General features: G+C 62.8%; 2 protein-coding genes and 1 long non-coding RNA gene across 7 annotated transcripts in view; 2 read left to right on the top strand and 1 right to left on the bottom strand.

Annotated features, from left to right (window-relative positions):
- The first annotated feature begins 268 nt into the window (after positions 1-268).
- ANXA6 (annexin A6) lies at positions 269-14,648 on the top strand. Of its 4 annotated transcripts, none has more exons than XM_019535246.1 (25): positions 269-330; positions 3,038-3,128; positions 3,356-3,450; positions 3,533-3,646; positions 3,733-3,823; positions 3,980-4,059; positions 4,141-4,197; positions 5,151-5,244; positions 5,625-5,720; positions 6,130-6,188; positions 6,413-6,535; positions 7,065-7,123; positions 8,203-8,287; positions 8,963-9,044; positions 9,283-9,377; positions 9,628-9,741; positions 9,836-9,926; positions 10,129-10,208; positions 10,788-10,841; positions 12,373-12,390; positions 12,764-12,857; positions 13,208-13,303; positions 13,396-13,454; positions 13,749-13,871; positions 14,289-14,648. In XM_019535246.1, the coding sequence occupies exons 1-25, from the start codon at positions 313-315 to the stop codon at positions 14,343-14,345; spliced, it is 2,025 nt and encodes a 674-aa protein (XP_019390791.1). In that variant the 5' UTR covers positions 269-312; the 3' UTR covers positions 14,346-14,648. The 4 variants fall into 4 exon arrangements, with proteins under 4 accessions (XP_019390791.1, XP_019390790.1, XP_019390792.1 ...); XM_019535245.1 differs by having other exon boundaries at positions 14,286-14,345; XM_019535247.1 differs by lacking the exon at positions 12,373-12,390 and having other exon boundaries at positions 14,286-14,648.
- On the bottom strand, positions 2,357-10,781 carry LOC109310180. The gene is made up of 3 exons (XR_002101150.1): positions 10,595-10,781; positions 4,424-4,427; positions 2,357-2,368 (listed from the first exon to the last, which is right to left on the bottom strand). It is a non-coding gene; the product is annotated as an uncharacterized LOC109310180 (long non-coding RNA).
- Positions 14,649-19,822: 5,174 nt separating the features above from the next.
- Positions 19,823-25,616, top strand: part of TNIP1 (TNFAIP3 interacting protein 1) — a 23,610-nt gene continuing 17,816 nt past the window's right edge. The window contains exon 1 of one of the 2 annotated variants that reach the window (XM_019535242.1): positions 19,823-20,020. The gene's annotated coding sequence lies outside the window, so the exon portion shown is untranslated. Of the gene's footprint in view, positions 20,021-21,818; positions 21,905-25,616 lie in introns of those variants that run through there. The other variant, XM_019535241.1, reaches the window with a different exon arrangement.

Genomic DNA, 25,616 nt, shown 5'->3' with positions numbered 1-25,616 from the left:
GGAGCAATGCCAGCCCTTTCCTGCACCCGGGTCCTGCCGGCCAGCCCCCATCGGCAGCACCTGCCTGGGCTCTGGGGGTGTACAGAGCAGCAGCGGGTCAAGGACGGCTGGGCCAGCACAGCCGGGCATTTGGGGCTGTCGCCGCATGGTGCGGGCCAGCAGGCTAATCCAGACCAGCTTTCTGTCCTGGGTCAGGCCAGGTAAAAGCCAGAGCCAGCTACTCCAGATTCGCGCCGTGTCCCCCTGCTCATGCCTTTATTCTCCCTTTCCCCAGCTCCTGCCTCGCCGCCTCCCGGAGTCTGACCAGCGGCCATGGCACCCACAGGAAAGGTACCGAACTCCCTCCAAGCGCTGCCATCCTCTGCCAAACCAGGGGTCCCGGGGGGTCTTGGGATGGGTCCCTGGCAGGGGCGGGCAGTCCCAAGGGGCTTGGTTACTCTTGGCATTTCTTCTGGCTCCTCTGCACCCTGCCAGCAGCTCCAGGGCCGCTGTAGCCCACTCCCTAACCCTTGGGCGAGCAGGTCTGTCCTCGGGCTGGCCCAGGATCTCGCCGTGCCCCTGCCACGGAGACACGGGACCTGTCTGCGTGGCCGTTTGCTTGCTTTCGGCTCGGAGCAGCCAGGACGTGGGCGCCGAGCGAGGGAGATGTGAGGTCCTGCTGACAGAGGCTGTTTACATTCCCTGCTCTCCATCCCAGCAGAGCCGGGGAGGGAGGCAGGGCTGTGATGGGGAGAGAAGCAGGGAGGGGAGGTGTCAATGAAACCCACACCCGCACGCAGCACAGCACAGCTCTTGTGGGCCAGAGCAGCCCCCAGCCACCTCCCCAGTGAAAGGCCCTGCTCCTCCCCACCCAAGCTTATTATCAATGAAGCTCGTTATCCCTGGCATTGCTGCCTCTGATCTGCACATCCTTTGTGGTGGCTCACACTCCTCCCACCAGTGCCAGCGTTTTCCCCTTTGCAGCACACCCCCGCCAGGGATCCAGGCAGGCAAAGTGTCATGGCCAAGACCATGCCATCAGGCAGTGGCAGAACAGAGAGGACAGCCCAGGAGGGCCTGATGAAGATGGGGGGCACTTTTCTACTGGACTCTGTGCATCTGCATGATGCTGCTCTGGGCCTGGTCCGTACAGGACAGGCCTCTGCTACAGCTTCCCACGCCCTGCCTAGCTGCTGAGACTCAGCCCCTGCTTCCACCCCCGGCACCAGCCCGAAAGGCGTCCGTCTGTCCAGGTGACATGGCCTTGGAGGCGCTCTGATAGAGTCCCTTGGGGACAGCTATGGGACCCCCAGTTCTCTCTGCCCCCCCCAGTTTGGAGGCATAAGAGCTGCCACTGACTGGGTCAGGCCCTAGGCTCATCTTGCCCGGTCTCCTGTGGCACACGGTGCCAGAGAGGAGGATGAAAGGGAGAGCAAACGAGGTCCAACCGAGGCTTTTTTTTCCCCCTGTTCCTTCCCCTTGCAGCCTCCAGCATTTAAGATCTGTGACCGTCAATTTGTGAATCTCGGGAGTTAGTGACCCCTTGCTCTTGTCTTGAGAGACAGCCGATAATAAATCCCCACTTATTTTCTCTTCGCCAGTTAGCATTTTGCAAACCCTTCTCATCTCCCACTTTGAGTATCTCTTCTAAGCTGACCAGGCCTGGCCTCTTTAGCCTCTCCCATCTGGAGACCTCTCCATGCCACTTGTCATCCTTGTTGCCCTTCTCTGAACCATCCCTAGGTCTCCTCTCCCCTTTCTGAGGCATGGGGACCTGAGCCGGGCACAGTATTGCAGGCACGAATGCACCATGGACGTATGACAGCCTGTTCCCTGGTAGCGCGGAGGTGCCTTGATGCTTCATCCCATTGCGGGATGAACAGCCCCCGGGGCTGCAGGGGAGAGAGGCCGGAGGGACGGGGCAGGGCTCCACCAGCGTGTGCCCGTGTTCGGGGCCCCGGCGTTAGTGAGGCAGGGCAGATGGAGGAGGAGGAAAGACGTGCTGGGAATCCAGCTTCCAAGCCGAGGAGCGGCCCGGCTATTTATAGTGCCTGGCCGTTCGGAGCTGGCGTGATGCAGCGCCGTGGGGGAAGGGAGACCGGGAGGTGGGAGCTGCCCCGTGGCACCCAGAGGGGGACGGATGGCCTGGGGGTCCCAGGGGCACTGGAGACGGGTGCCAACCCTCATAGGCAAGCGGTGTTTGGGGAGCAGCCTCGAAGAGGGATGCTTCGGGGTCCCTTGAACCCTTGAGAGAGCCCAGTGCCAGGCTCCTGAGGGGATACTGTTCTTGACTCTGCCACTGCCTCGCTGTATGGCCTCAGTCATGGCACTTAGCCACCCCGCACCTCTACCCCCTAGGCCGGCAGTGGCGAGGACTGCCACGTTCTCACTTTCACGGTGCAGGGGGAATACTAAGCCCTTTAACTGCATGAGCGCAGTGTGGCGCTGCCAGTCCCTGCCCGCTGCTTCGCCCCCCCCAGGATCCCCTGCCTCAACCTCTCCAAAGCCAATGTGCAGCCGCCCCTCCCCCTGCCACCGTTGTCTCGGGCCAGCGCCCGCCTCGCCTGGGAGCGTGTATTTATGTCTCGCCAAGGCATGCGCGTGGGCAGCTTACGGGAAAGCGATGAATCCCTGCAACCCGATGCTGCTCGGAGCCGGGCAGAGCGCCGGGTCGCGCCTGCCCCGGGACTGGATGCACGCTGGCAGGGGCTGCACTGCAGTGTGGGAGCAACATGTCTCTGTTGGGTTTGGCTGGGAGGCAATGCTGCCTTGTGGTTAGAGCGGAGGGTGCCGACTCAGTTGGCTGGGGGACCCTGGACACATCTCTCCCCGTGGTTGTGCCTCAGTTTCCCCCCGACACACCTCCCCTCTGTGAAATGGAGATGCCCAGCAACTCGTCCGGGCTTGGTCGGCTCCCGGCTGCTTTGGGAATGCCCCTGCCAGGAGACAGACAGGGTCTTCCTGGGATCAGCCATGGAGGAGACTTCTCTGGCCCTGGGAGCCTGGAGGAAAGCAAGCCAGGCTCCCGCCTCTCCCCGTCTTGCCCCTCTCTCTGCAGGCTGGCATCTACCGGGGCTCGGTGAAGGACTTCCCCGACTTCAACGCCCAGCAGGATGCCGAGGCGCTGTACAACGCCATGAAGGGCTTCGGTACGTGTGCCCCACCTGGGAATTCCCCGGGAGGCAGATGCGGGGAGCCTGCGGGCAGCCATCCAGGCCAGGCCGGCACCGGATGGGGCTAGGGAGCATGCCAAGCGCTGGGTCCATCCCGTCGGTCTCTCCGTCCTTCCTGCTCCCTCGCCCCCCGGGATCTGCTCCCAGAGCAGCCGGGCCCCCAGCGGTAGCGCCAGGGTGCGAGTGACCGTGTCTCCCCGCAGGCAGCGACAAGGAGGCCATCCTGGACCTGATCACGTCCCGCAGCAACCGGCAGAGGGTGGAGATCTGCCAGGCCTACAAGTCGCTGTACGGCAAGGTAAGAGCCGGGACCGTGCAGGGGGAGGAGGCGATGCGAGGTCCAGCCGGTCCCCGGCACCTCATGCCCTCTTCCCTGCCAGGACCTGATTGCCGACCTGAAGTATGAGCTGACTGGGAAGTTTGAGAGGCTCATCGTGGGGCTGATGAGGCCGCCGGCGTACCACGACGCCAAGGAGATCAAGGACGCCATCCAGGTCAGAGGCGGCTCCATGCAGCCCGGCTCGGGCACTGCCAGGCTGCCTGGAGCCAGCCCCTAGCATCGCCCCCTCTCTGCCCGCAGGGTGCTGGCACCGATGAGAAGTGCCTGATCGAGGTCATGGCCTCCCGCACCAACCAGCAAATGCACGCTTTGATGGCAGCCTACAGAGACGGTGAGAGAAGGGGCCGGGCTGTGCCGCCTGTCCTGGGCTGGGGACGGAGGGCGAGAGAGCGTGGGTGGGGGCCGCATGGATGTGGGGGGGAGAAAGACCCTGCCGCGTGAGGGCTGGAGACCAGCCTGCCCGTGCTGACCCTTCCCCCCGCCGCAGCCTACGAGAGGGAACTGGAGGGCGACATCCTCGGAGACACCTCCGGCCACTTCAAGAAGATGCTGGTCGTCCTGTTGCAGGTGCGTCCCTCCCCTCCCCTCCCCTCCCTGCCTGTCTGTCCGTCCCCCCTCAGCGGGACTGACGCCTTGTCTGTGCTGCAGGGCACCCGGGAGGAGGACGACGTGGTGAGCGAGGACCTGGTGGAGCAGGACGCCAAGGTAAGTGCTGGGAGCACTGTCCCCGTGGACGGTGTCTGCTGGCAGGTATGGCCACCGTCCTGGGGCGCTGGGCTCGCTGGTCCCCTCCAGCCCTGCGGTTCCCTGCCAGCCAGGGTGGCTCAGCTTGTCCCCAGCCAGCCTCTGCAGGTGGGTGCTGCGGGGGGGCGGTGCAGACCCGCCCGTTCTGGGCTGCCCTTTGGCCGGGTAGAAAGGCACCCGCATGCACCCAGCTGGGGCCTGCAAGGGAAGTCGGGCAGCCAAACCATAGGGACACACTCGCACTGTGTGCATGTGCATTGCATGTGTGCACTGCACACCCCGCACATGCATTGCATGCACATGCACCCACATTGTACACTTACAAACTACACACACATTACACATCCACATGCATTGGCCACACGTGCATACCTTGCTCACGTACACATTACACATGCACATGTTGCATGCACGCACATTGCACATTATCCACATGCATTGGCCACATGTGAACGTATTGCTCACATATACATTACCTATGCACGTGTTGCACACGCATTGCACATTATCCATGTGCATTGGCCACATGCGCATGCATTGCTCACACATGCACATGTACGCACACGCAGGCATGCATTACATGCACATTACACCCTGCACACATGCATGCATTGCATGCACACACCCACTACATTATGCATGCATGGACATACACGCTATGCATGTGTGTATACACAGTCATGGACACAACAGGTAAAGGAGACGAAGCAGGTCAGACTCTGAGCTGATTGCGCGCCTGCGGATGAGGCTGTTGTACAGCCTCCCGCCCTGCCATGCCATGCCAAGAGGAGCCCTGCCCTGTGGAGGCTGGGGCCTGCCCGGGGTGGGGGGCACAGATGCTGGCTCCTAAGGGTGGTGGATCCCAGAGTCCAGAATCTCCCTGGCTCTTCCCACTGCCTTCTCCCTTCCGCCAGGACCTGCTGGATGCCGGGGAGGCGAAATGGGGCACAGATGAGGCCCAGTTCATCTACATCCTGGGGCACCGAAGCAAGCAGCACCTCCGGCTAGGTGAGATCCCCAGTCCAACTGGGGAGGGGGGGGCGGTACGTGTCTCGCCCTCCTGCCAAATGTGGGCAGGACGTGTCACCGGGTTTTGTGGGACCAGACACCTTCAACCCACCTGCCTGCACCCCAGTCCTGGCACAGCCTTCAGCCTGGGCCCTGAGAGCATTTGCCAGCCTCTTCTCTGCAGAAGGTGATGCATTTTGGAGAGGGGAGGGACCAAAATCTGGGAGGCAGCGCAGATCTGAGGCCCATCGGTGGTGTGTCTCCTACCACCCCATGGGAAGGGCAATTAGTCTGAGCTCACAGGGCCCCCAAAGATGCCGGCCCCCTCCCGCATCCAGAACAGGCTGTGATGGGACCTTCTCGTGCTCTCTCTCTGGCAGTCTTCGACGAGTACTTGAAGATCTCCGGGAAGCCCATTGAGTACAGCATTCGGGCCGAGCTGTCCGGGGACTTCGAGAAGTTGATGCTGGCCGTGGGTAAGCAGGCACTCGCCGGAGAGCCTGGGAGGGCCCGTGTGCCAAGGCTTGTCCCTCCTGACCACGCAGTAAATGCCTGGACGGTGCAATCCCGCACAGCCCAGCTCACGGCTATATTGGCCAACGCCCGCTGCATTGCACCCGGTTGAATCGCACACCCAGCGCTGCAGCTCTTGTTCCATCCAGCCCTCCTTTGCTGTGGAGGGTGAGCGGATGAAGAATAGCTTCAAGAGCCAGCGCTACGGGCATTGTCTGGACCCTGAGGGCGGGAAGCAGAGCCCCAAGTGGTGTTTGAGATGGGTCACGAGCCTGGAGGGGTCAACCGAGTGCCCCTGATCTGGGCCACCGGGGTTAGAGGACGGGGGCAGGCTGGGAGCAAGGATCCGGTCTGACGAAGCTCTCCCCGCAGTGAAGTGCATCAGGAGCACGGCCGAGTACTTCGCCGAGCGGCTCTACAAGGCCATGCAGGTGGGTGCCTGGAGCCCCCTCTGCCAGCCGGGTCCCAGCGTTGGGGCCTGAGCTCAGAGCAATGGGAGCTGGGTGGCAGCAGGCGGGGAGCGGCGATTCTGCGCGGAGCAGGGCGCACCGGTACAGAGCCGCGGCCCACGGTACTCCCAGGGCAGCCCCGCGGTCCGTGCCCTCTGGGACCACGCTCGCTGGGTGCCTAATGCTGGGCCCGTCCCCACCCCCAGGGCCTGGGCACCAGGGACAACACGCTGATCCGCATCATGGTGTCGCGCAGCGAGATCGACATGCTGGACATCCGCGAGGTGTTTCGCACCAAGTATGAGAAGTCCCTCTACAGCATGATCAAGGTACGGGGACCAGGCAGTAGCTCCCCGTCCTCCCTGCTCCCTGGAGAGATGCTGGAGCCTCCGAGGCTGCTTCCCATCGGCCTGCCTCTTTCCTTGCGCTCTTAGGACAAGCCTCAGGATGCTGCTAGGCCTCCTGGTCCCCGGGGGCACAGGGGAGCCGTGCCTCTGCTAGCCGCTTGGGCAATGCTAGGCAGGAAATCTCTGGGTATCCTTGCTTATGTCTCTCCCAGTCGGGGCGCCCCAGACCTGCTATCTGTGCCAGCATCCTGGCCCCCACAACTGGCCAAAATGCGCCTCCATCCATCCTGTCACCACCCAGACTGTGTTGGAGGAAAAAGATCTTCCCCCTCCCCCCGCCGTGCTGGGGGCAGGGGTGTTGGGGAAGTGCCGACAGGACCATGCACCACATCCTGCTCGGGCCAGGCTGCCCTGTGGGGTCGAGGGGTGGATGCAGCCAGCAACCCGTGCAGGAGACCTCCCTCCCTGCCGCAGTCGGGTCTGATGCTTTGCTCCGGCTCTTCCCTTCCAGGAGGACACGTCTGGCGAGTACAAGAAGGCGCTGCTGAAGCTGTGTGGGGGAGACGATGAGTAAGTGCGTGCACTCGTCCCTCTGGGCTTTATCCTACCCCTGTGCCTAGCCAGGGCCTGAGCACTGGTGGTGCCATGTTGGGGTTTTGCTGTGGTCTTGGAAAAGCCTCCCCGTGCACGCACACATGTTGCTGTGGTCTTGGAAAAGCCCAACCGTGCGCACACACACGTGCATGCATGTACGCGTGCGCACACACACGTGTGTGTGCATGCATGCATGCGCGCACACGAGCACATGCTCCTTGGTGGGTCCCCCAGGTGAACCCTCTGCCTCCAGGCCAGCCCAGCCCCAGACCCTGCTGACACAAGGCTCCTGCAGCCACCTGCCATGGGGATGCACGGGAGCAGCCCTGCAGAGCCCCCTCCGGGTGAGGGTTGGTGCAAAGTCACCCCTAAGCCCTGTCAACTCCCTCCTCCAGGATCCCTGCTCCTTTCACAGGGACTGGGCCTAGCTGTAGCTGGGGGGAAAAAGCTGGGGACACCTAATATGTAGGCATCAGTGCCCCTGCCTTGGCCTGGGGGCCGGTGTGGAGCTGGCACGTGTCCCACAACCCCCAGCAGAAGCAAGTGCTCTTTTGGGGCCCAGAGCTCATCCCGTCCAGGGCAGGGCAGGGCAGGCCGTCCCGCCTGCTAGCAGTCATGGCAGTCTGTCCACTCCAGTCCCTGGGGTAACTCCCATCAGGATGCCAGCTGCCTGCATCCCATCCAGGTAGGGCCAAGCTAGGTGAGGCCAGGCCCTGGCCATGCAAACGCTAACTTGCTGGAAGCGGCACAGCCACACACGATGCGGGGGGGTGCTCGGTGCAGGACCCCTCCAACCACGCGGCTGAGACTGAGCGCACCAGCCGTGCCCGAGAACCGCTAGCACTGTCCGTCCACCTGTGAATGCCCCGGCGCTGCCCTCTCCTGGCATCCCTGGATGCAGCCGGGGCTTGTAAGCAGAGCAAATGCCCCTCCACCTCCAGGCTGAGCTCAATGGCTTGAGTAGGGTGGGCTGGCCGTGGCAGGCGGGTGTGGGCTGTGCCCGCGGCGGGTGCCCAGACAGTGACGGCGGTGTGTGCTGTGCCCTCCCCTTGCAGCGCGGCAGGTGAGTTCTTCCCCGAGGCGGCGCAGGTGGCCTATCGGATGTGGGAGCTTAGCGCGGTGGCGGTGGCTAAAGTCGAGGTCAGAGCTGCCCCCTCCCTTCCCTTGCCCCCTGCTCTCTGCTCCTCGCTGGCTTGGATCTCACTGCCTCTCTCCATCCCTCTGATCTTGGGGGAGGCCTCCTGCACCGCATGCTCCCCGGCGTGCTGACACTAACCGCACTTCTAACACGTGAGCACGGGGCCGGAGACCCCGGAGACTGCATGTGTGTCCCCTGGGCACTGGTTTTGGGGGTGCCCCCACTCCAGGGCAGCCTGCTTGGGTGGGGACAGGGTGCCCCGTGTACCCGGGTGGAAGGGGGTGTGCAGCGGGGAAGCTGTTGCAGGAGGGGGGGCATTGCCCCGCTCTGCACCACAGTGGGCACAGTGGGAGAGTTGGGGGGTACCCGCAGGGCCCCGCGTGTCTGGGGGTCTGTCACCCAGGACAGGCACGATGCAAAGGACCCAGAGACCTGGGCAGAGGGGAGATGTGAGCCCCTCCAAGCCACGTAGCTCCCCTCTCTCTTCCCCGGGTAGGAGGCTTCCTCTGGCCTTTCCCCACCTGGGGGGCAGTTTCTCGGCTCTCTGCTGGCTTGGCTCCCTCTCTCCTTCACTGCCGGGCCGCTTTGCCCCTCACTTGCTGGGAACCCCCTGCCCCTGCCCCACGGACGGCCCGGGGTGGCTCCCAGGTCCCCCCTCAACCCTCTCCCCTCCGCAGCTGAAAGGCACCGTGCGCCCCGCCACCGACTTCAATGCCGACGGGGATGCCCAGGTGCTGCGGAAAGCCATGAAGGGCTTCGGTGAGCGGGACCCGGGGCCCGGCTGCTCCGTGCGGGAGCTTCAGCCGGGCACGGGGCGGGGACGGGGTGCGCTGGCAGGGCGGTCCAGGCCTCCGGCTGCAGGTCTTGGCACTAGCCGTGCTCTGGACCGTGGGGAGGCTCCCGTGCGGGGTTGGAGGTGGCAGGCGTGGGGCTACTGATGTCTCCCGCCTGCCTGCCCGCGCCTCCGGCGTCTCACGCCATGACGGTGTCGTTGCAGGTACGGACGAAGACGCCATTATCGGCGTGGTCCCCTACCGGAGCAACGAGCAGAGGCAGCAGCTCATCCAAGCCTACAAGTCCCATTATGGCCGGGTAGAGACGCAGGCTCCTTCTCTCCTTTTCGGCTCCCTCCTCCCCTGCTTCATGCCCTTTCAGCTCTTCCCCCCACCCCCCAGTGTATTTCTTCTGGGCTTCTTGCCTCCGTGTGTCCTCTGTCCTTCCAGCCCAGATCCCCTTGTCCCCTCTCCTCTTCCTCCCAGGCTCCTCGCCCCCTCCTACCCTCCACTCCCTGCCCGGGGATGTGGAGATAACCGCGGTGCCTTCCCGTCCTCCCCTGTGGCAGGACCTGCTGGCAGATCTGAAGTCGGAGCTGTCGGGCAGCTTGGCCAAGGTGATCCTCGCACTCATGATGACGCCGGCACAGTACGACGCCAAGCAGCTAAAGAAAGCCATGGAGGTGGGAACTAAACCAGCCCGCCAGGGCACCGTGGAAGTGTCAGATTTGATGGGGCTGGCACCCAAACCTCCCTGGCCCTGCCCTTGTCTTCCAGGGCGCTGGCACGGATGAGAGCATCCTCATCGAGATTCTGGCCACCCGCAACAACCGGGAAATCCAGGCCATTAACGAGGCCTATGCAGCAGGTGAAGGGGCACGGGGGTCCTCCAGCAGAGCCTCGAGTTGCTGGTGCCTCTGGGTGGGGGCCCGTCTGCCCGCACGTGGCTCCGTGCCCACGCCGCACGCGAGGCTGCCCGCGATGCCTGGCTCCTGCCATCCCGGCCGGGAAGACTCGAGCCGACCGACGCGTGCCCTTGCAGCGCTCACTCGGGCTCCCTGTCCCCTCAGTGTACCACAAGTCACTGGAGGATGCTCTGAGCTCCGACACATCGGGACACTTCAAGAGGATCCTCGTCTCGCTGGCACTGGTGAGGAGCTGGTCTGGTGGGACGGCAGGCCCTCGGCCGGGAAGGGGAGAGTCCAGGAGCATCACCAGGACCAGATCCTCAGCTGCAGCCTCCTGGCAGCCGATCCCCTCCATGAAGGGCAGCTCGGCTTTGATCGCCTCCTGGCCCCTCATCTCTCAAGGCAGCTGCATGGTGGCAGGATGTGCAGGGGGGAGCAGGTCCTGTGCCCTCGCTGGGCCGGGTGTTGGTGCTGCTGGGAGCACCGGTGGAGATATCCACGGTGTGCCCAGGGCAGCGCGGAGGCCAGGCATTGCTGGGATGGTCCTGGTGCAGGGGAAGGACTCGAGGGGAGGTAGCGGGACCAGGGCTGCTCAGCCCCCAGTCTCTGCCCATCGCTGGCAAGTCACCGAGCAGACACGGGTCCCCAACAGCTCTTGCACAGCCAGGATTATCTGATCGCTACCCCCGTGGGCTGTGAGAGCCTCTGCCCTCCAGCTGCCAGGCAAAGCCAGGACTCTAGCACCGCTCTGGACCCTTCACCTCCAGCAGCAGAGGTTCCTCCCAAGCGCCTAATTTCATTGCTATCGTGTTTAAACACAGGGCAACCGCGACGAAGGAGCAGAAGACCTGACGCAAGCTCACGAGGATGCTAAGGTGAGAGCCATGCAGGAGGGTGCGTGCACACGCGCGTGGGAGGTGGGTGGGGGTGGTGTTTATCTGTCCACCTGGGTTTCCAAGCTGCAGGGGCTCAGCACCTCTGCTAAGGGGGCTGTGGTTCAAGGGCTAAACCTTTTAGGCCCCCACGTCTGTCCATCCCGGCCATGAAACTGTACGTGGCAGCTCACGGACGGTGCGCGGTCCCAGCCCCGTGGAAATCCTTGCCCTGCCCCTGCATTCTCGCTCAGGGGAGACACTCGGATGCTGGGAAGCTAGTGAGCAAGGTGCCCATTTCTGTGGGCTGCAAATGCAAGCGAGCCCAGACGCCTGCTTTGGTTTGGACCCATGGGAAATACCACCCCCTCGATACTGAGCCTGGAGTGAACCCAGGGCCTCCGGGCGAGGCACAGCACAAACCACTGGTCCCCCCTCTTGTTCCCTCTTCTGAACAAGAGGAAGAAAACAGAGCTTGCCAATGTAGTGCATGCCCTTTGCCCGTCCCCAGCTTGCTCCTCGGGGCTTGCAACGGCACTGTCGGCGAGCTGGGCTGGAAGGGCCGGCTTGGGAGTGGGGGGTCGAGGCTCCTAGGGCTGCATGCCTGCTCCCCCAGCTGCTGGATGGTGGCTGTAGTCCGTCCTCCCTGCTCCCCCCTTGCGCTGCCCGGGTTGGAGGCTGCACTTTGCTTCTCAGGGATGGAGCTGAGGTCAGATGCAGGCCCCCGGGTGAAAGTGCCCCAATTTTCCTAGGGCTCCTGCTAGGGTCTCGCAGAGCCTGCTTCTGCCTTTGATCTGCAAAGGGGCTTCCCCAAGCTCTGTGCTTCCCGCTCTGCCGTCTCGGCTGCATGTTTAGCCCCTGCCACGGGTGCATTTTTCCATGGCGGCTGCGACTGTGGGTGCCGTTCGTGTTGCTGTCAGCAGGGGGGGCGCGGACCTTGCGAATGCACCCGGCATCCTCCCACCAATCCTTGGCTGCTGCAGAGAGAGACGGAGAGAGAAGCAGAGAGTGATGCCAGGCAGGCCGGATCAAAACCCAGGCCCCCCCGTTCAGCCACGTGCCGGAAGCCTGGCCTCATGCCAGAGAGCAAAACTGACCCCCTACTCCTTGGAGATGCCTGAGCTAGGGAGGGTGCCAGGGCAACTAGCCCCTGGCTCCCAAACCTGCTAGGCGAATGCTAGTGTGGGCATGCCTGTGGATGGCAGGCTCCTCGGGGCAGGGGCCTTGTTCCATGCCGGGTTTGCAAAGCTCTCCGTGCAGCATTAGTGCTGCGATCCTTTCTTTGAGGGGGGTGTCTGCCCACTGCTCTCTCCCCTTGCTCCAAAGAGGGATGCATCTAGGTTTGCCGGTAGCCGGACCAGAAAAGGGCTGGGCTAGAAGCCTCCCAGGGCTGTCCCCTCTTCTACCACACTGTCCTCCATCTCTTTGGGGTCCCAGAGGGTCTCCCGTGGGCCAGGGGCTATCCAGCAAGTCTCTGACCCTGTTGCCTTCCTCTTTCTCCCCCTCTCTCTGTCTCTCTGTCTCTCTCTGTCAGGTGGTGGCTGAGAACCTGGTGAGTGCCCATCTTACCGCACCGTTTCCAGGAGGGCTGCACGGGGGCAGGGGACGCGGGCTGGGCCATTGCACCCCAGGCCCAGGCTGCAGGCTCCGGGCGGGGATCCAGGTTCACTCCAGCTGGCATTTCCCATGGGCCGAGGCCCGAGGTCCACGCTGAATGGGTGGGCCTGCAGTGGGGGGCAGCTAGCACGGAGGTCCAGGTCGTTTGGATGCAGAGAACAGCACCAGCCTCCCATTTTAGAGCCGAGAATCCCTTTTCCACAAAGATTCCCCCCAGAAATGGAGCACTTCTTCCCTGCAAGCCTCCAGGGTGTTGAATTAAGAGCCGCATCTCCCTCTCCCACCTTCATCTGCACTTGGTTTTGCAGAAACTAGCGGATGTCTCCAGCGGCGACACCAGCTCCCTGGAGACGCGCTTCCTCAGCATCCTGTGCACCCGCAGCTACCCGCACCTGCGCAAAGGTGGGCGCGCGGCGCGCTGGCCGGAGGTGGTTGTGGGCTCCCTGGCTTTGCCTGGGCTTTGAGGGCAAGTGTCCAGTGGTGGCAGCAGGAGGGTCTCCTTTGGGCCCAGGGGGACTGAGTCGCTGCGGGCCACTGGGTTCAAGGGGCAATACTTGCACGCTCTTGGTGGCAACAGCTCTCAGGCCCTTCTGGTCCACAATGTGAGCAGGAGACGGGGGGGCTCTGCCAGTCAGGGCCCAACTCAAGGCCTCTTTGCCCCTTGGCACAACTTGGAGCAGCCTCGGGGCGTGGGTGTCGGGCCGGCTGCTCCGGCCGGTGACGTCCTCCCCTGCCCCTGCCCCTGCCCGCAGTGTTTCAGGAGTTCGTCAAGATGACCAACCATGACGTGGAGCATGCCATCAGGAAGCGCATGTCCGGTGACGTGAGGGACGCGTTCGTGGCCATCGGTGAGCTCCCCGCCGGATGCCAGCGGGGCTGCAGGGCAGGGCTGGGGCCGCGGGCAGCTCCTGGCAATGCTCACTCTCTTCTCTGTTTTCAGTCCGGAGCATCAAGAACAGGCCGGCCTTCTTTGCCGACAAGCTGTACAAGTCCATGAAGGTAAAGACAAGCTCATGATGGGGTCGCCGCCTGACCTGCAGGCGTGCTAGCCCCTGGGGGTCTCCTGTCCGGCCTCTGCCCGATGGCTCAGAGCCCGGGCCATGCCACCCCCAGGTCTCCACTGGAGCAGAAGCTGGCCAGGGGGTGGGTTCACTCGTGCTATGTGCTGCCCTCGCTGACATGGGCGCCCTGGCCTTAGGCACTGAATAACAGTATTAAAAGCAGGGGGATGGGGCTCCATCCAGTAAGTCCGCCTCCAGGAGAGTCCCTTCTCCTCCTCCTCCTCCTCACCAGGGTCTCGGGACAGACGACAGGACCCTCATCAGGATCATGGTCTCCAGGAGCGAGATCGACCTGCTCAACATCCGGCGGGAGTTCATCGACCTGCACGAGACGTCGCTGCACCAAATGATTGAGGTGGGGTTGCGTCTATCCCTGGCACCCGGGTACCGATGCCAAGTGCCTATCCCCATCCATCTGACGATGGGTGGGCTATGGTCCCAACAGGGACTCCAGTGGAGGAGCCCGCTTTCCTGGGTTGTCACCTGAGAGCACCGGGGCAGCTCCCTCTGGGCTGGTGGGAGTGGAGTGGGGACACCTGATGCCGCTCCCCATAACACTAGGAAGGCCAGAGCACCCATCACCTTCCTCCTGCGGCAGGATCTTGTCTGCTTCACTCGGGCCACGATCCGTGCATCTCACCGGGGCTCAAGGGCTAGGGACTCTTCTTCCAGCCCTGCCCTCTTTCCCCCTGCACTGCAATGCTGGCCTGCTGGAGCCGGCAGGTTGCGAGATGCTTTGTCTCTTCATGGCCTTTTGGCTTTCATTCAGAAGGACACGTCCGGGGACTACCGCAAGGCGCTGCTGGCTATCTGTGGCGGGCAGGACTAGCCACCATGGGAGCCCGGCCTGGTACCTGAGCCGTGGGGCACGCACATGTGGACACCACCTGCACTTCACAGTAGCTTTTAGAGGCTTTGGAGGGCGCTCGGCTCCGCTCAGAGAAGATTCCCTTTTTGTGCTAGAAAACAAGCTGCGAGAGAAGCTAACCCAGGCAAGCGCCGAGACCCCGGGGTGGGGAGGGGAGCCGATGCGGTGGCTCACGTCCAAACGCATCACGAGCCCAGGAGGTCACCCTGCTGTACGGGGCAGCGAAAGTCACATCAATAAACCCTGACTGATGCTGACCACAAACTGAGTCCGTTTGGTTGTCCCCTCCTGGAAAGGGCCAAGGAGGCAACAGCCTCCTCCGTGGTCGGGCTTCTCGTCTCAGGCTGCTTCAGCATCTCATGGCCCTGTGCTCTGGCCACTGGACAGCTTCATGCTTTCCTTTTGGGGGGCAGGGAGCTGGTGAGAGTCCCCCAAGTGCTGTGTGAACCTGAGCCTGCTCCAAGCAGAGGGAAATCCAGGTCAGGACTGACCTGAGCTAGGGCCAGGGTGGGTTCTGGACCCCACTGGACCATTCACCACCCACAGCCTGCAAGTTGCACTGGTGACCTATACAACTCGCCTGTGAAAACCCCCAGACTGGATTCCCGTGCTGCCCTGGTGTGGATGGAGCTGGGCACTGGGCATGTGAGAGCGATAGTGCAACCCACTCAAGGTGGTAAGCTGGCTGTGCCACTGCCAGCTCCCACCCCAGACACTGTTTCCCATGTTTTGCACGGGCCAAAATTGTTCATCAAGGAAAAACGGTTCTGGCTGAGAGGTTTGGTAGCAGCTCCAGCCTTCGCCCCTTGGGCAGAGGCATTGCCGCCTGACGGGGGGCTCAGAGCTGAATGCCAGCAGCTGGCTGGGAGATGGCCTCGGCTGAGCAGAGGGTGTTTTCCAAGGGGATAAGGCTGCTGCATCCAGGCTGATGCAGTCCTGGACCTATTGGCCACCGGAGACTGGGAGCGGTGACATGGTCTAGTTGCTCACTGCCGAGCAAGGCCACTAGTTACAACCACTCACATGATTGCAAATTCAGTGGGATTTGGGTGGCTTTACCCCACTGGCGGCCAGATTTGGAGCAGGGCATCCTACGCCCCTGGATGCCCAGAAGCAGCTGACAGCCAGGATGACCAGCTGTGCTTGTGGGAGCTCTGTCTGGTATCTCCGATGGGCTCCATCCAGAAAGTTGGACTTGATTGCTCCTTACAGCAGCCTCCTGGAGACCCCCAGGCCACCGGCTCCCACGCATCTACCTGCCTTGGCTGCGTGTGCATGGAGGGGATCCCCTCAGCCGTGCTCCCCGGCATCTCGTCAGAGCCCCCGGCTGACCCTGATGCACTGCTGTTTCCACGTGCTGCAAATTTCCTGGAAGGCACGGCTCTGAACTCAAGCCCTGGTTGCTCCCTGCCTGGAGGCTGAGGACACTCAGCACTCTCCAAGCTCTCCCATCTCTCTGCCAGAGGCTCTCATTGCAGGGAGAAAGCCATGCAGCATGCTGGCTGGGCTCCATAGCCTCCTCCTAGCTCCCAGCATGGCCTTTCAAGCCACCAGTCTCCACCAGCATTTTAACCACAGGGACCCACCGCCCATGAATGCTGCCTTGCGCTCCTGCCCCCCACCCTTGCAAGCCCTGCCTGAGCTGGCCGTGCACTAGGGAAGTCAACGGAAACGGATCTGATTCGACTCAATGCTCCTTTGATGCCCGGATGCTCCTAAGAGGGTCCCTTAGCCAGGAGGATGCGGACACTGGAGGGTTTGAGCCTGTTGGAGGGGGTGTCTCCATCCCCCTTGCCACCTGCCGGGGTCCGAGGACATCCAGCGTGGCCTCCGGAGTGAATGCCACGCTGGGAGGACTTCTGCGGGCTCCTTCGGGGCATCTTCTCTGCTTGCTACGCACGGCCCCGCTTCCCTGCCTGGCTTCAGGTCAGGAGGAGAGAAAACTCTAAGCAGGCAGGAGGGAATTGAATTGGTTGCTTCTTTGCCATCCCCGCAATAAGGACAGTGCTGGGAGCAAGAGGGGAGTCCGGGTTGATTCCCACTGCCTCTGCAAGGGGGTGAGTGAGGCCACATCCTGCACCCCTTCGCGGGCCATGCATGGAGCTGGCTAGGGAAAGCAGGAGAGCTGAGCCCTGGGTCACTAGGATCTTCCTCTCTGTGCTGGGCACCTCTTCTCTGCCCTCTTGCTCCCAGATAAGTGCTGCCTGCCTCCACCCAAAGCCAGGCCCTCGATGCACCAGGAAATGGATCTGAGGAAGCCGAGCCGTCCCCCACACCCCGCGCCTCTTCCTGCCGGTGCACAGCTGGCAGCGAGGGGCTGCTTCGCCTCTCACGCATTGCGACATCTGCAAAAACCCGAGAGCCGGAGCCGTGTGTCGTAGCCGGGCTGTGCTTCCCCCTGAGTCAGCCCCAGGCTGTTGCAGCCCTGGCCTCTCCCTGCCCTCCAAACTCTCGTGCCAAGTCTCTCATCCCCCACCCCAGCAGCTCTGGAGCTGGCTCTTCTGCCCGCTGCCATCCCTGCGGTGGTGATGGGGGAAGCGGTTTGCTTTGTTTGCGCCCAGGCGGAGGAGGAGGAAACAAGCCTGAACATCTGCAAGCAGAGACAGCACCCTGTGCCACCGGCCCCCCTGCCAGCCTCGGAGCCCCTGGCCTGTCCCTTCCCTTATGGACAGACATGACCCAACCATGCTGCAATACCTCTCGCTGCGCCTCCTGCAAGGGGCACGGGGCCAAGTGCCCCCCCCAATGTGTCCGGCAAGCCTGCCCGCCTTTGGAGCCGGCTGTCCAACCGCTGGCACCTGCCAGCAGGCTCGGCAGTGGCAGCTCGACAGCGAGCAGCTTTAAGTCCAGAGAGGGACGAAGCCCCTGCGGGACCCGCGCAGAATAGGGCGCCGCATTGCTATGAGGCAAAGCGAAGCCTGGGGCGAGCTTGGAGGGAGCCAGGGCTTGGCAAGGACCTTAGGGACTCCACGCTGGAGCTTGGCCCCCACTGTGGGCTCGGGGATGTGGCTCAGTTTGATCTCTGCTGCCTATATTGGGGGGTGGGGGCCAGCCCCAAATGCAGCGGGACGGAGCCTGCCTTGCAAAAGCGCTGGAGCAGCTGGTGCCCCTCTCTCACCCCACCGCCTCTGTTATCTCTTTTGCGCTGCCCCCATCACCTCTAGGCTCCTCTCCCCACCCGACGAACCCCCTGCCCTGCCTCAGCACCCGCCAGGTTAATTAGAGGGTCTGATTTGCATAGGCATCAGGTCACAATGTTCTGGAAATCCCCTTCTGCGGCCAAAGCTTCCTCCCTGTGCTGCGAGGCGTCAGCACCGTGGCTGCTGCTTCCCTCCCTCTGCCCGAGCTGCTCCACTGCGGGGCCAAGAGCCTCAGCGCAGTAAACACTCGTGGCAGGAACCTACGGCTGATGTCAGCAAGTGCCCGCAGGGCCTAGCATGCATCACACGTTTGAGTCAGGACACCCTTGACGCTGTCCCCTGCGCACTGCCAGCTGTCCTGGGGCTTTGGACTTCCTTCACCAGCCCAGTTGCCAGGTGATCCCCTGCCCACAATCAAACAAACACCAGCAGAGGAAGGGGCAGCTTGGATCTGCTCCAGTTTGCCTAGCGGTGCAATGGCAGCTCCATCCGGCACAATGACACTCAGGCCTCTAATATGCATTGCATGCATCACGCAATCTACAGGTGACTTGTGCAATAAACGGAGCCCAGCAAAGTAATCGTTGCACCATAAAAATGACGGTCGAGCTATGCAAAGAACCAGGTAGCTACCAAGTTACTGCTTGACAATGTGTAATGACTTGAGAGCTGGTTTCAGCTGAATGTGCAGCAGGGCCGTTGCTCCGCTTTGAACTCCCAAATAGCAGGGTTTGAGCGAGGCTGAAGCAAGAAGCTGCCCAGGGGCCTACGGTCATGGTCCAGCCAGTGCCACCACCTCCCGAGCTCTCCCTCCTCTGGGGCCGGGCCCCACAGCCGGCCTAAAGCGATCACTCGCTGGGGGTCAGGAAGGATTTTGACCCCCGCACGTAGAGGAGCAGGGGTGTGGGGATGTCATCTTCCTCCACAACTGGGGGGTCCAGCCCTTTGCCTTGGGCAGAGTCCTCCCTGTCCCCGCAGCGGCTGGATGCTGGCAGGGCCTACATCTCCCTGCCTAACCTGGGACAAGGTAAGGGGGTCCAGGATGTCTAGAGGCATTGGGCATGCAGGGACTGTTTGCAAGAACTGGTTTGACAAACGCCGGCCTGGGGTGGCTTAGTCAGGGCTGAGCCTGCCCCAAGCCAGGGCCTGGGCTGGACATGACCGCCGGAGGTCATCCAGTTTTGCTGGGACTCTGAATTGTCAAGGCAGTGGCCGTACATCAGCTCCAGGAGGGCACTGAAGGCAGGCAGAAACGGCAACAGCATCAACCCACCGCCTCTGGGTCGGACCCGTCCTAACCCTGGCCTGTGCAGCGAGGACGGAGGAGGGACGTGGGGGACCTGCTACCTCCGCCAGCATCAGCCACACATCAGTCCCCTTCGTGCTTGCCGGAGCTAATACTAGAAGCTGGGAGGATGCCACCTGAGTTCATGAGCTCGGGCAGGAGAGGCAAAGGGAAAAAGCCAAGCCGTCTTCTGCTCTGTTAGACGGGCACCGCCGCACCGGCGGTACTGCAAATGCACATAATGCAGCAAGCACTGTATTGCTCCAAGAGCGGCAAGTCCCTCCACAGCAGTGGGGTTATCCCAGACACCAAGCTTGCCCCTGCGGGTACTGGGGGCATTTGTGCCGTGCTGTAGTCCTGCTCCCAGGCTGCGGTGGCAAAGCCCTGCCCGCTGTGTTCGTCCCAGGCCCCAGCTGCACTAACAAGGCAGCTGCTTTGCCGGTAAGGGCAATCCGGGAAATCCAAGTCGGACTGTGGGATGGTCCGTGCTCCCCGGCAGGCTGGCCCAGCCCATGCTGAAGCCCATCAACGGGTCCCTGAGTTTGTTCGGCAAGATTAACACTACGCCCATCGCCGGTACAGCGTGCGCGCGCCCTGACCCAACGCTCTCATCTCCAGCACTGAGCTTCCAACGCCCGCCCCAGCCAGCTGTGGATCGGCTCATCCCATGGCTTGCCAGCCGCTCTCCGGTGTCAGCCGGGAACGCCCCCGGGCCTCGTTGCCCTTCACCCTGTCCCGGCGTGAGGGTGGCCCTGTGCTATCGGAGCCGCGGTTGTAGCCAAGCCTGGCGTGAGCTGGCTGGGGCGGGACGGCGGGGTGCCTCGCTCTCCAGGCAGGGAGGAAGTATGGGCTGCACAGCTGAACGTGTTTCCTAGAAGACAGCGCGGGCTTCCCAGGGAAGTGGATGGGGCTAGTGGCAACGGGCACGATCCTGCCTGCACCAGTCTGGCAGGGCTCATCTCCTCGGCCTTTCTAGGTTTCCATGGCAAAGTCACACCCCGCGGGCCTGCCCCGCTCCCCAACACCCCGTCATTACTCACCCAGCCATGACGTCTTCTGACAGCCCCCTTGTGCCGAAGCCTCAGTGCAGAAGACCTGGCTCCTTATCAAACCACTCGCTGGCTGGCTCCATCACGGGGAAGTCCCTTGCCCCTGCCTAAAGGCGAGCTCAGCCCGGCTCCCTTCCTGCACTCTGCCACCGGCCAGCCCGGGTGAGTACGACCTCTGTCTCCTTGGAGCAGGCGTAGGGAAGAGGGACTTCTTTATGAGACTGTCTCTCACCAACCCAGTGCCCCTCTCCCCCCCTTCCCCAGCTCCTCTTACGCAGGGTCAGAGCAGCCTGTTCATAGCCTGGGCCCTGGCTGTCTTTTGCAGGCTGAAACCCTCACCTGAAAGCAGGTCCCCACGGGGGCCAGGGGAGCTTTGCCCCCAGATTTCAGGCCTGTCGGCAGGGCAGCAAATGCTTGGTCTATGCCACGGGAAGGGGGAGCCCCAGAGGTCCTACCGAGTCTAGGGTGCGTGTCTCCCCCTCTATTTGGGCACAGGATAGACCAGCGATTCTCAACCTGGGTGCTGGGGCATTGAGATCCTGTTCAGGGTGCTGCGTATTAGCACTGTTAGGTGTGCAAGCACCTATACGCGATTCAGTGCGTGGAGTCGCAACCGCTCTGCCCTGCCTGGGTTTTTTGGAGTCATCTGCAGCAGAACAGCTCGTGCTTTTTCTGTAGTCAAAGAAATAAAAGCTGAGGGCTGGTGTTTTCTCGGGGGGCCTAAGAAGGCTGAGAACCCCCGAGATGGGCCTTTGCTGCTGCCAGCCTGGCCAGGACCCCCCCAAAGCCACCCGGCACTGGGAGAGCTGTGGGATTCATGCCCCGGGGTGAAGGCCTCATTCTCCTGAGAGCAGCACCCCCTGTAACACCCTTCCCAGGGCCAGTCCCGAGCTGTTTCCTGGAGCAACTGAGGCACGTTACATTTATTGTGCAATTAACTGGTGAATCCCACAGTAAATTTAGCCCAGCCGCACGTGCCAAGTAATTACCACACCATAAAAATGTCTATCCGGCTATGGAGAGCCAGCCAGCTACAAAGTTAGTTCTAGGAAACGTGTAATAACAACTCTAGGGTGGGTTTCTCTCGTTTCCATCTGAATGTGTAGCAGGGCCTGACGGTGCAGGAAGCGGGGCAGCCCCAGGGAGGCATGGGGGACTTGGCAGACCCCATGCCAGTCCCTTGCTGCGTCATGGTCATCCCTGCGCAGAGCCAGCTTTTGACCCCGTCATTGCCCTCTGCTCACTCCCAGGCACAGAGACCCCCACCGGCGCTCTGCGCGGGGGCTCTGGTTGTCCCCTCCTGCAAAGGGCCGAGTCGGGGGGCACGGCAGCCCGGCAGCCCCCGGACTCTCCCAGGGCCGGGGTGCAGCGTGGGGAAGGGGACCGGCAGGGCAGGACTTCTAGCCCTGGCCGAGCTCCACCAGCGCGGAGGGAGCCGACAAACTCTTCCGCAAGGCCGGGGGATCCCTCGGGGAAAAGGGAAGAAGTGAGGCGGCGCCGGCTCGGAGCCTGGCGTGGAAATCCCCCTCCGGGCACCAGGCCGCTGGAGCGCGGCTGGAGCAAGGCTCGGGCCTCCAGCCCCCCCCGCACGCGCAGCCGCAGAGGCGAAGCGGCTCGGCGGTGCTATATTTGGGAAGGGAAGAGGCGAGCGGGGGTGGAAATCAGGCCTGGCGCTCCCATGCACGGGCGCTGCAGCGGCAGCTGCACCCGCCTGCACTCTGCACGGGCGGGCAGGGCCGGGGGCACGTCGCCCCGTGCCGCCCCCGCAGGGCCGCCCCAGCGCGCACCCCCAAGCTATAGGGCGGGGGCCCGCCGCAGCCAGCGCCCACCGCCCTTCCCCCACGCTGGCCTCCTGCCCCACCCCCTCTGTTTATATGCGCTCTGCTGCCCACTGATTGGCTGCCGGGGCTGTCAGTCACGGGTGGGAAATTCCAGGGGAGGCGGTGCTGACTCACACTTCCTCCTGGGGGGGGCGGGGAGGACGCGGGGGGCTGGCACCAGCCTGGCCCCGCCGGCGCCGGCTTGCAGGAGGGCCCAGCTGTGCAGGTAGGACCCCCGGCTTCGCCCGGGGCAGGGGCAGGGGCAGGCCCGTGCCCCCGGCTGCACGTCCGCTTCGCAGGCGCAGAGCTGTGCCGGGGCGTTGCGTGGAGCCGCCCCCCCGGAGCGGGGCAAGGGGCCGTCTCCCGGCCCGGCGCTGGGGGGGTCGCCCTGCTTGCCGCCCCGCGCGGGCGGTGGGAGCCCGGGGCGGGTGCCCCCGCCGACGAGGGGCGCTCGCTCTCGCGTGGAGAAGGACCCTGCCCCTCCCGGCTCGGTCCTGCGGCGCCGCCCGCCTGACCCGTCAGGAGCCGGCCCGCTCGGCTCGGCTCCCGGGGGGTGGGGGCATTGGCAGGGGGACCCCCGCCAGCCACGAGCGGCGTCGGGCAGCCCCCGAGGAGCCGTCCGGCCTGCCAGGGTGCCCCGCGCTGCGCGGCCGATGCCCCCTGGATTTGGGACGGGACGGGGGGTCAGGCCAGCCTGATTTGGGAGAGCGCTCGGCGCCTGCCGGAGAAGTGCTGGTGCATGCGGCAGTTCGGGGTTACTTATCGGGTGTTGCGGGGTGGCGCAGCTCTCGGGGCAGCTGGGGGGTGGGGGGTTACCCCCGAGAGACCCCAGAGCACTTGCTGGGGTCCGCTTGGACGAAGGGGCTGTCCGCTCTCCTTGCGTCCAGCCCTGCATCGCCCGTGGGCAGCTCCGGGGCACCGAGTAGCTTCCCCAGGGCCGCTGGGCTCAGGCGCTGGGCCGTGGACGAACGGGGAGGTGGCCAGGAGCCGTCTCTCCACCCACCCGAGCTGCTGGGGAGGCGGCAGGTGCCAGGCCAGCGCCCGTGGGTCCGCCGTGGGTGGGTTCAGCTCTCGCGCCGCTACTCCGGCACTGATGACGGAGCCGACCCCAGCAGCCAGCCTCATAAGGTGGCACGCCGGGGGAGAGGCTGAGGGGCAGAAATCCAGCCCTGCTCGTCCGAGCCCCGCAGCTGAGAACAGGCGGAGTCGTGCCAGCCCCGCTCCGTGGGTCCCGGTAGGAGGAGGCCGCGGGAGCCCAGCGGCGGGTCCAGCCCTCGGCCGCTTCCCCCGTTCCTGCTTGGCACAGCGTTGGCAAGGACGCGGAAGGTCCTTCGAGCCCTGCGGTGCGATGGGCTCCCCCTCCTCGCCTTGCAGAAAGCTCTGGGGCAGGAGGGAGATGGGAGCTGTCTGTTGTATGGTAGCAGTCGGGGCTCGGGGGCTGAGATCACGGGGTCTCCAGCAGTGTGGCCGGCTCCTTCAGCCTCTTCCTTGCCTGCTTCCCCGACTGTCTCTTCAAGGGGTTGCTCCTTTGCGTCATCGCAGTCTATGGCTTGGCACTCCACGCGTCCCCTGCTTGGCGTAGGTTGGCGGGGGTGCTTTTCTGCAGTGCTAGTAGCAGCAGGCTGGCGTACGCTCCAGCTCTCGTGAGCCTGGGATGGTGCCTCTGCGGATGGAGAAAGGCTAGTCCAGCAACAGGTCCAGGGGCTGCAGCTGTCCGAGGGAGTCATAGATTTCATAGACATTAGGGCTGGAAGGGACCTCGGGAGATAATCAAGTCAGTGGGTGCCTCCCAGATCCTGGGCATGGAGATCAGCTTCCTTGCCCCCAGAGTCCGTATGGCTTAGGGGCGTCAGGTAGAGATCCAAATGAGGACTTTGCTGGCTTCGTTGAAGAGAAGGCACATGTCTTTCCCCATCCCTTATTTCCCTGGTTTGGAGGCTGTGGCCGGCTGGGTTTTGCTGGTGGGCTCTACCTGTTTGCTTTCTACAGCAGAGATGGTTACAGATGCTGGTGGTAGAGAGTGGGTGGTGTGAATTCAGGCCCTGGGAAAGGCTTATAATGCAAGAACTGCCCTTGAACTGAGTTTGGAAATGCAAAATCAGACAGAGAAGGTGGGGAACCTTCTCCTGCTCTTCTTGCAGGACAACATGGGCAGGGGAGACAGGGCACTGGCAGTGGCAGGGAAGGGTGTTTGTACCCAAAAGCTTGCAAAGCCCAAATTTTCCAACTATTGAGTTGGTCTAATAAAAGATATCACATTTACCCAAAGAAACAGGTAGCATAGGGTCAGAGGAAGGGCACTCTGAAGTGCTTTGGGTTAGGATACAAGGTAGTCGAGGGAAAAGAGACTTAACGGTGGGGGTCTACTACAGACCCCCAACCAAGGGGAAGAGCTAGACCAGGAAGTCTTAAGTCAGCTCTCGGAGGTAGTTAGGTCAAAGGACGTGGTCATCATGGGTGACCTGAACTTTCCAGACATCTGCTGGGAAGAGCAGCCAGCCAGGTCTGACCGCCCACGTAGGTTCCTAGCCCAAATGCAGGACCTCCATCTAACCCATCTAATCTAGCTAAAAGGGAGGCGCACACCCGATGGCAGGGAGGGACCATCCCCAGGGAGGACTGTACTGTGGTTGCTCGGGGGTGTAGGGGGGGTCAGGGAAGCCAAGGCGGAGATGGGACTGGGACTAGCTTCCCAGATCAAGGACAAGAAGAAGTCCTTTTTTAAATACATGGGGGGCAAAAAGAAGGTACCAGGTAACGTGGGGCCCCTGCAGGACACGCTAGGAAATCTGGTCATCACACCAGATAACAAAGCTAACCTATTTAATGATTTATTTGCCTCCATTTTCCTGAGCAGGGACCGGAACAGCTACACCCTCTCTGGGCCCTCCTTAGACCCCAGGGGAGGCGCACCCAGGCCCAGGGTCAGGGCGGATCTAGTCCGGGAGCGTCTGGCAGGACTGGATGTATTCAAATCAGCAGGTCCGGACGATCTCCACCCCTGAGTGCTGAGGGAAATAGCTGCGGTCATTGTGGGACCCCTAGCACAGCTGTACGAGCACTCGTGGGGCTCTGGTGTGGGGCCAGAGGACAGGAAGAGGCCAACGTGGTTCCCATCTTCAAAAAGGGGAGGAAGGAGGATCTGGGAACTATAGGTCAGTCAGTCTTACCTCGATCCTGGGCAAGCTTTTTGAGAGAGTTATCCTGGCACGTGTCCACGAGGGGCTGGGGGGAGATCATGCTTAGGGGCAACCAACACGGGTTCATCAGTGGCAGGTCCTGTCAGACCAACCTGGTGGCCTTTTACAATCAGATCACTAAATCCTTAGAGGCAGGGGTGGCAGTGGACATCGTCTTCCTGGACTTCCAGGAGGCCTTCGACACTGTCTCTCACCCCGTTCTCATTAAGAAACTGGGGGCTGTGGTGTAGACACCCACACAGTCAGATGTGTCGCCAACTGGCGGGAGGGCCGCAACCAAAGAGTGGTGGTGGACGGGTCATGTTCGACCTGGAGGGACGTGGGCAGTGGGGTCCCCCAGGGCTCGGTCCTCGGGCCCGCACTGTTCAACGTCTTCATCAGTGACTTGGACGAGGGGGTAAAAAGCACCTGCTCAAATCTGCTGATGACACTAAGATGTGGGGGGATGTGGGCACACTAGAAGGGGCGAATAGGCTGCAATTGGACCTAGACAGGTTACAGGGTGGGTGGATGAGAATAGGATGGGATTCAACGCCGACAAGTGCAAGGTGCTGCACCTGGGAGGAAGAACCGGCACCATCCCTACAGGCTGGGGGACTCCCTTCTCATCAGGGCAGAGGCAGAAAAGGATCTGGGGGTCATCATTGACTCCAAGATGAGCATGGGCTGGCAGTGTGGGGACGCGCTCAGGAAGGCCAACCGCACCTTGTCGTGCATCCACAGATGCATCTCGAGCAG

This window comes from Crocodylus porosus, unplaced genomic scaffold, assembly GCF_001723895.1.
Source record: "Crocodylus porosus isolate Cpor-Errol unplaced genomic scaffold, CroPor_comp1, whole genome shotgun sequence".
Lineage (NCBI taxonomy): Eukaryota > Metazoa > Chordata > Crocodylia > Crocodylidae > Crocodylus > Crocodylus porosus.
Note: the sequence above shows the minus strand (reverse complement) of the source record. Positions and strands in the feature narration are given on the sequence as shown.

Bases quoted from the DNA above. Each gene is read 5' to 3' on its own strand.
- ANXA6 (XM_019535245.1), top strand. The intron at 5,245-5,624 runs GTGAGATCCCCA...TCTCTCTGGCAG, and splicing joins CAAGCAGCACCTCCGGCTAG to TCTTCGACGAGTACTTGAAG. The intron at 13,304-13,395 runs GTGAGCTCCCCG...CTCTGTTTTCAG, and splicing joins GGACGCGTTCGTGGCCATCG to TCCGGAGCATCAAGAACAGG.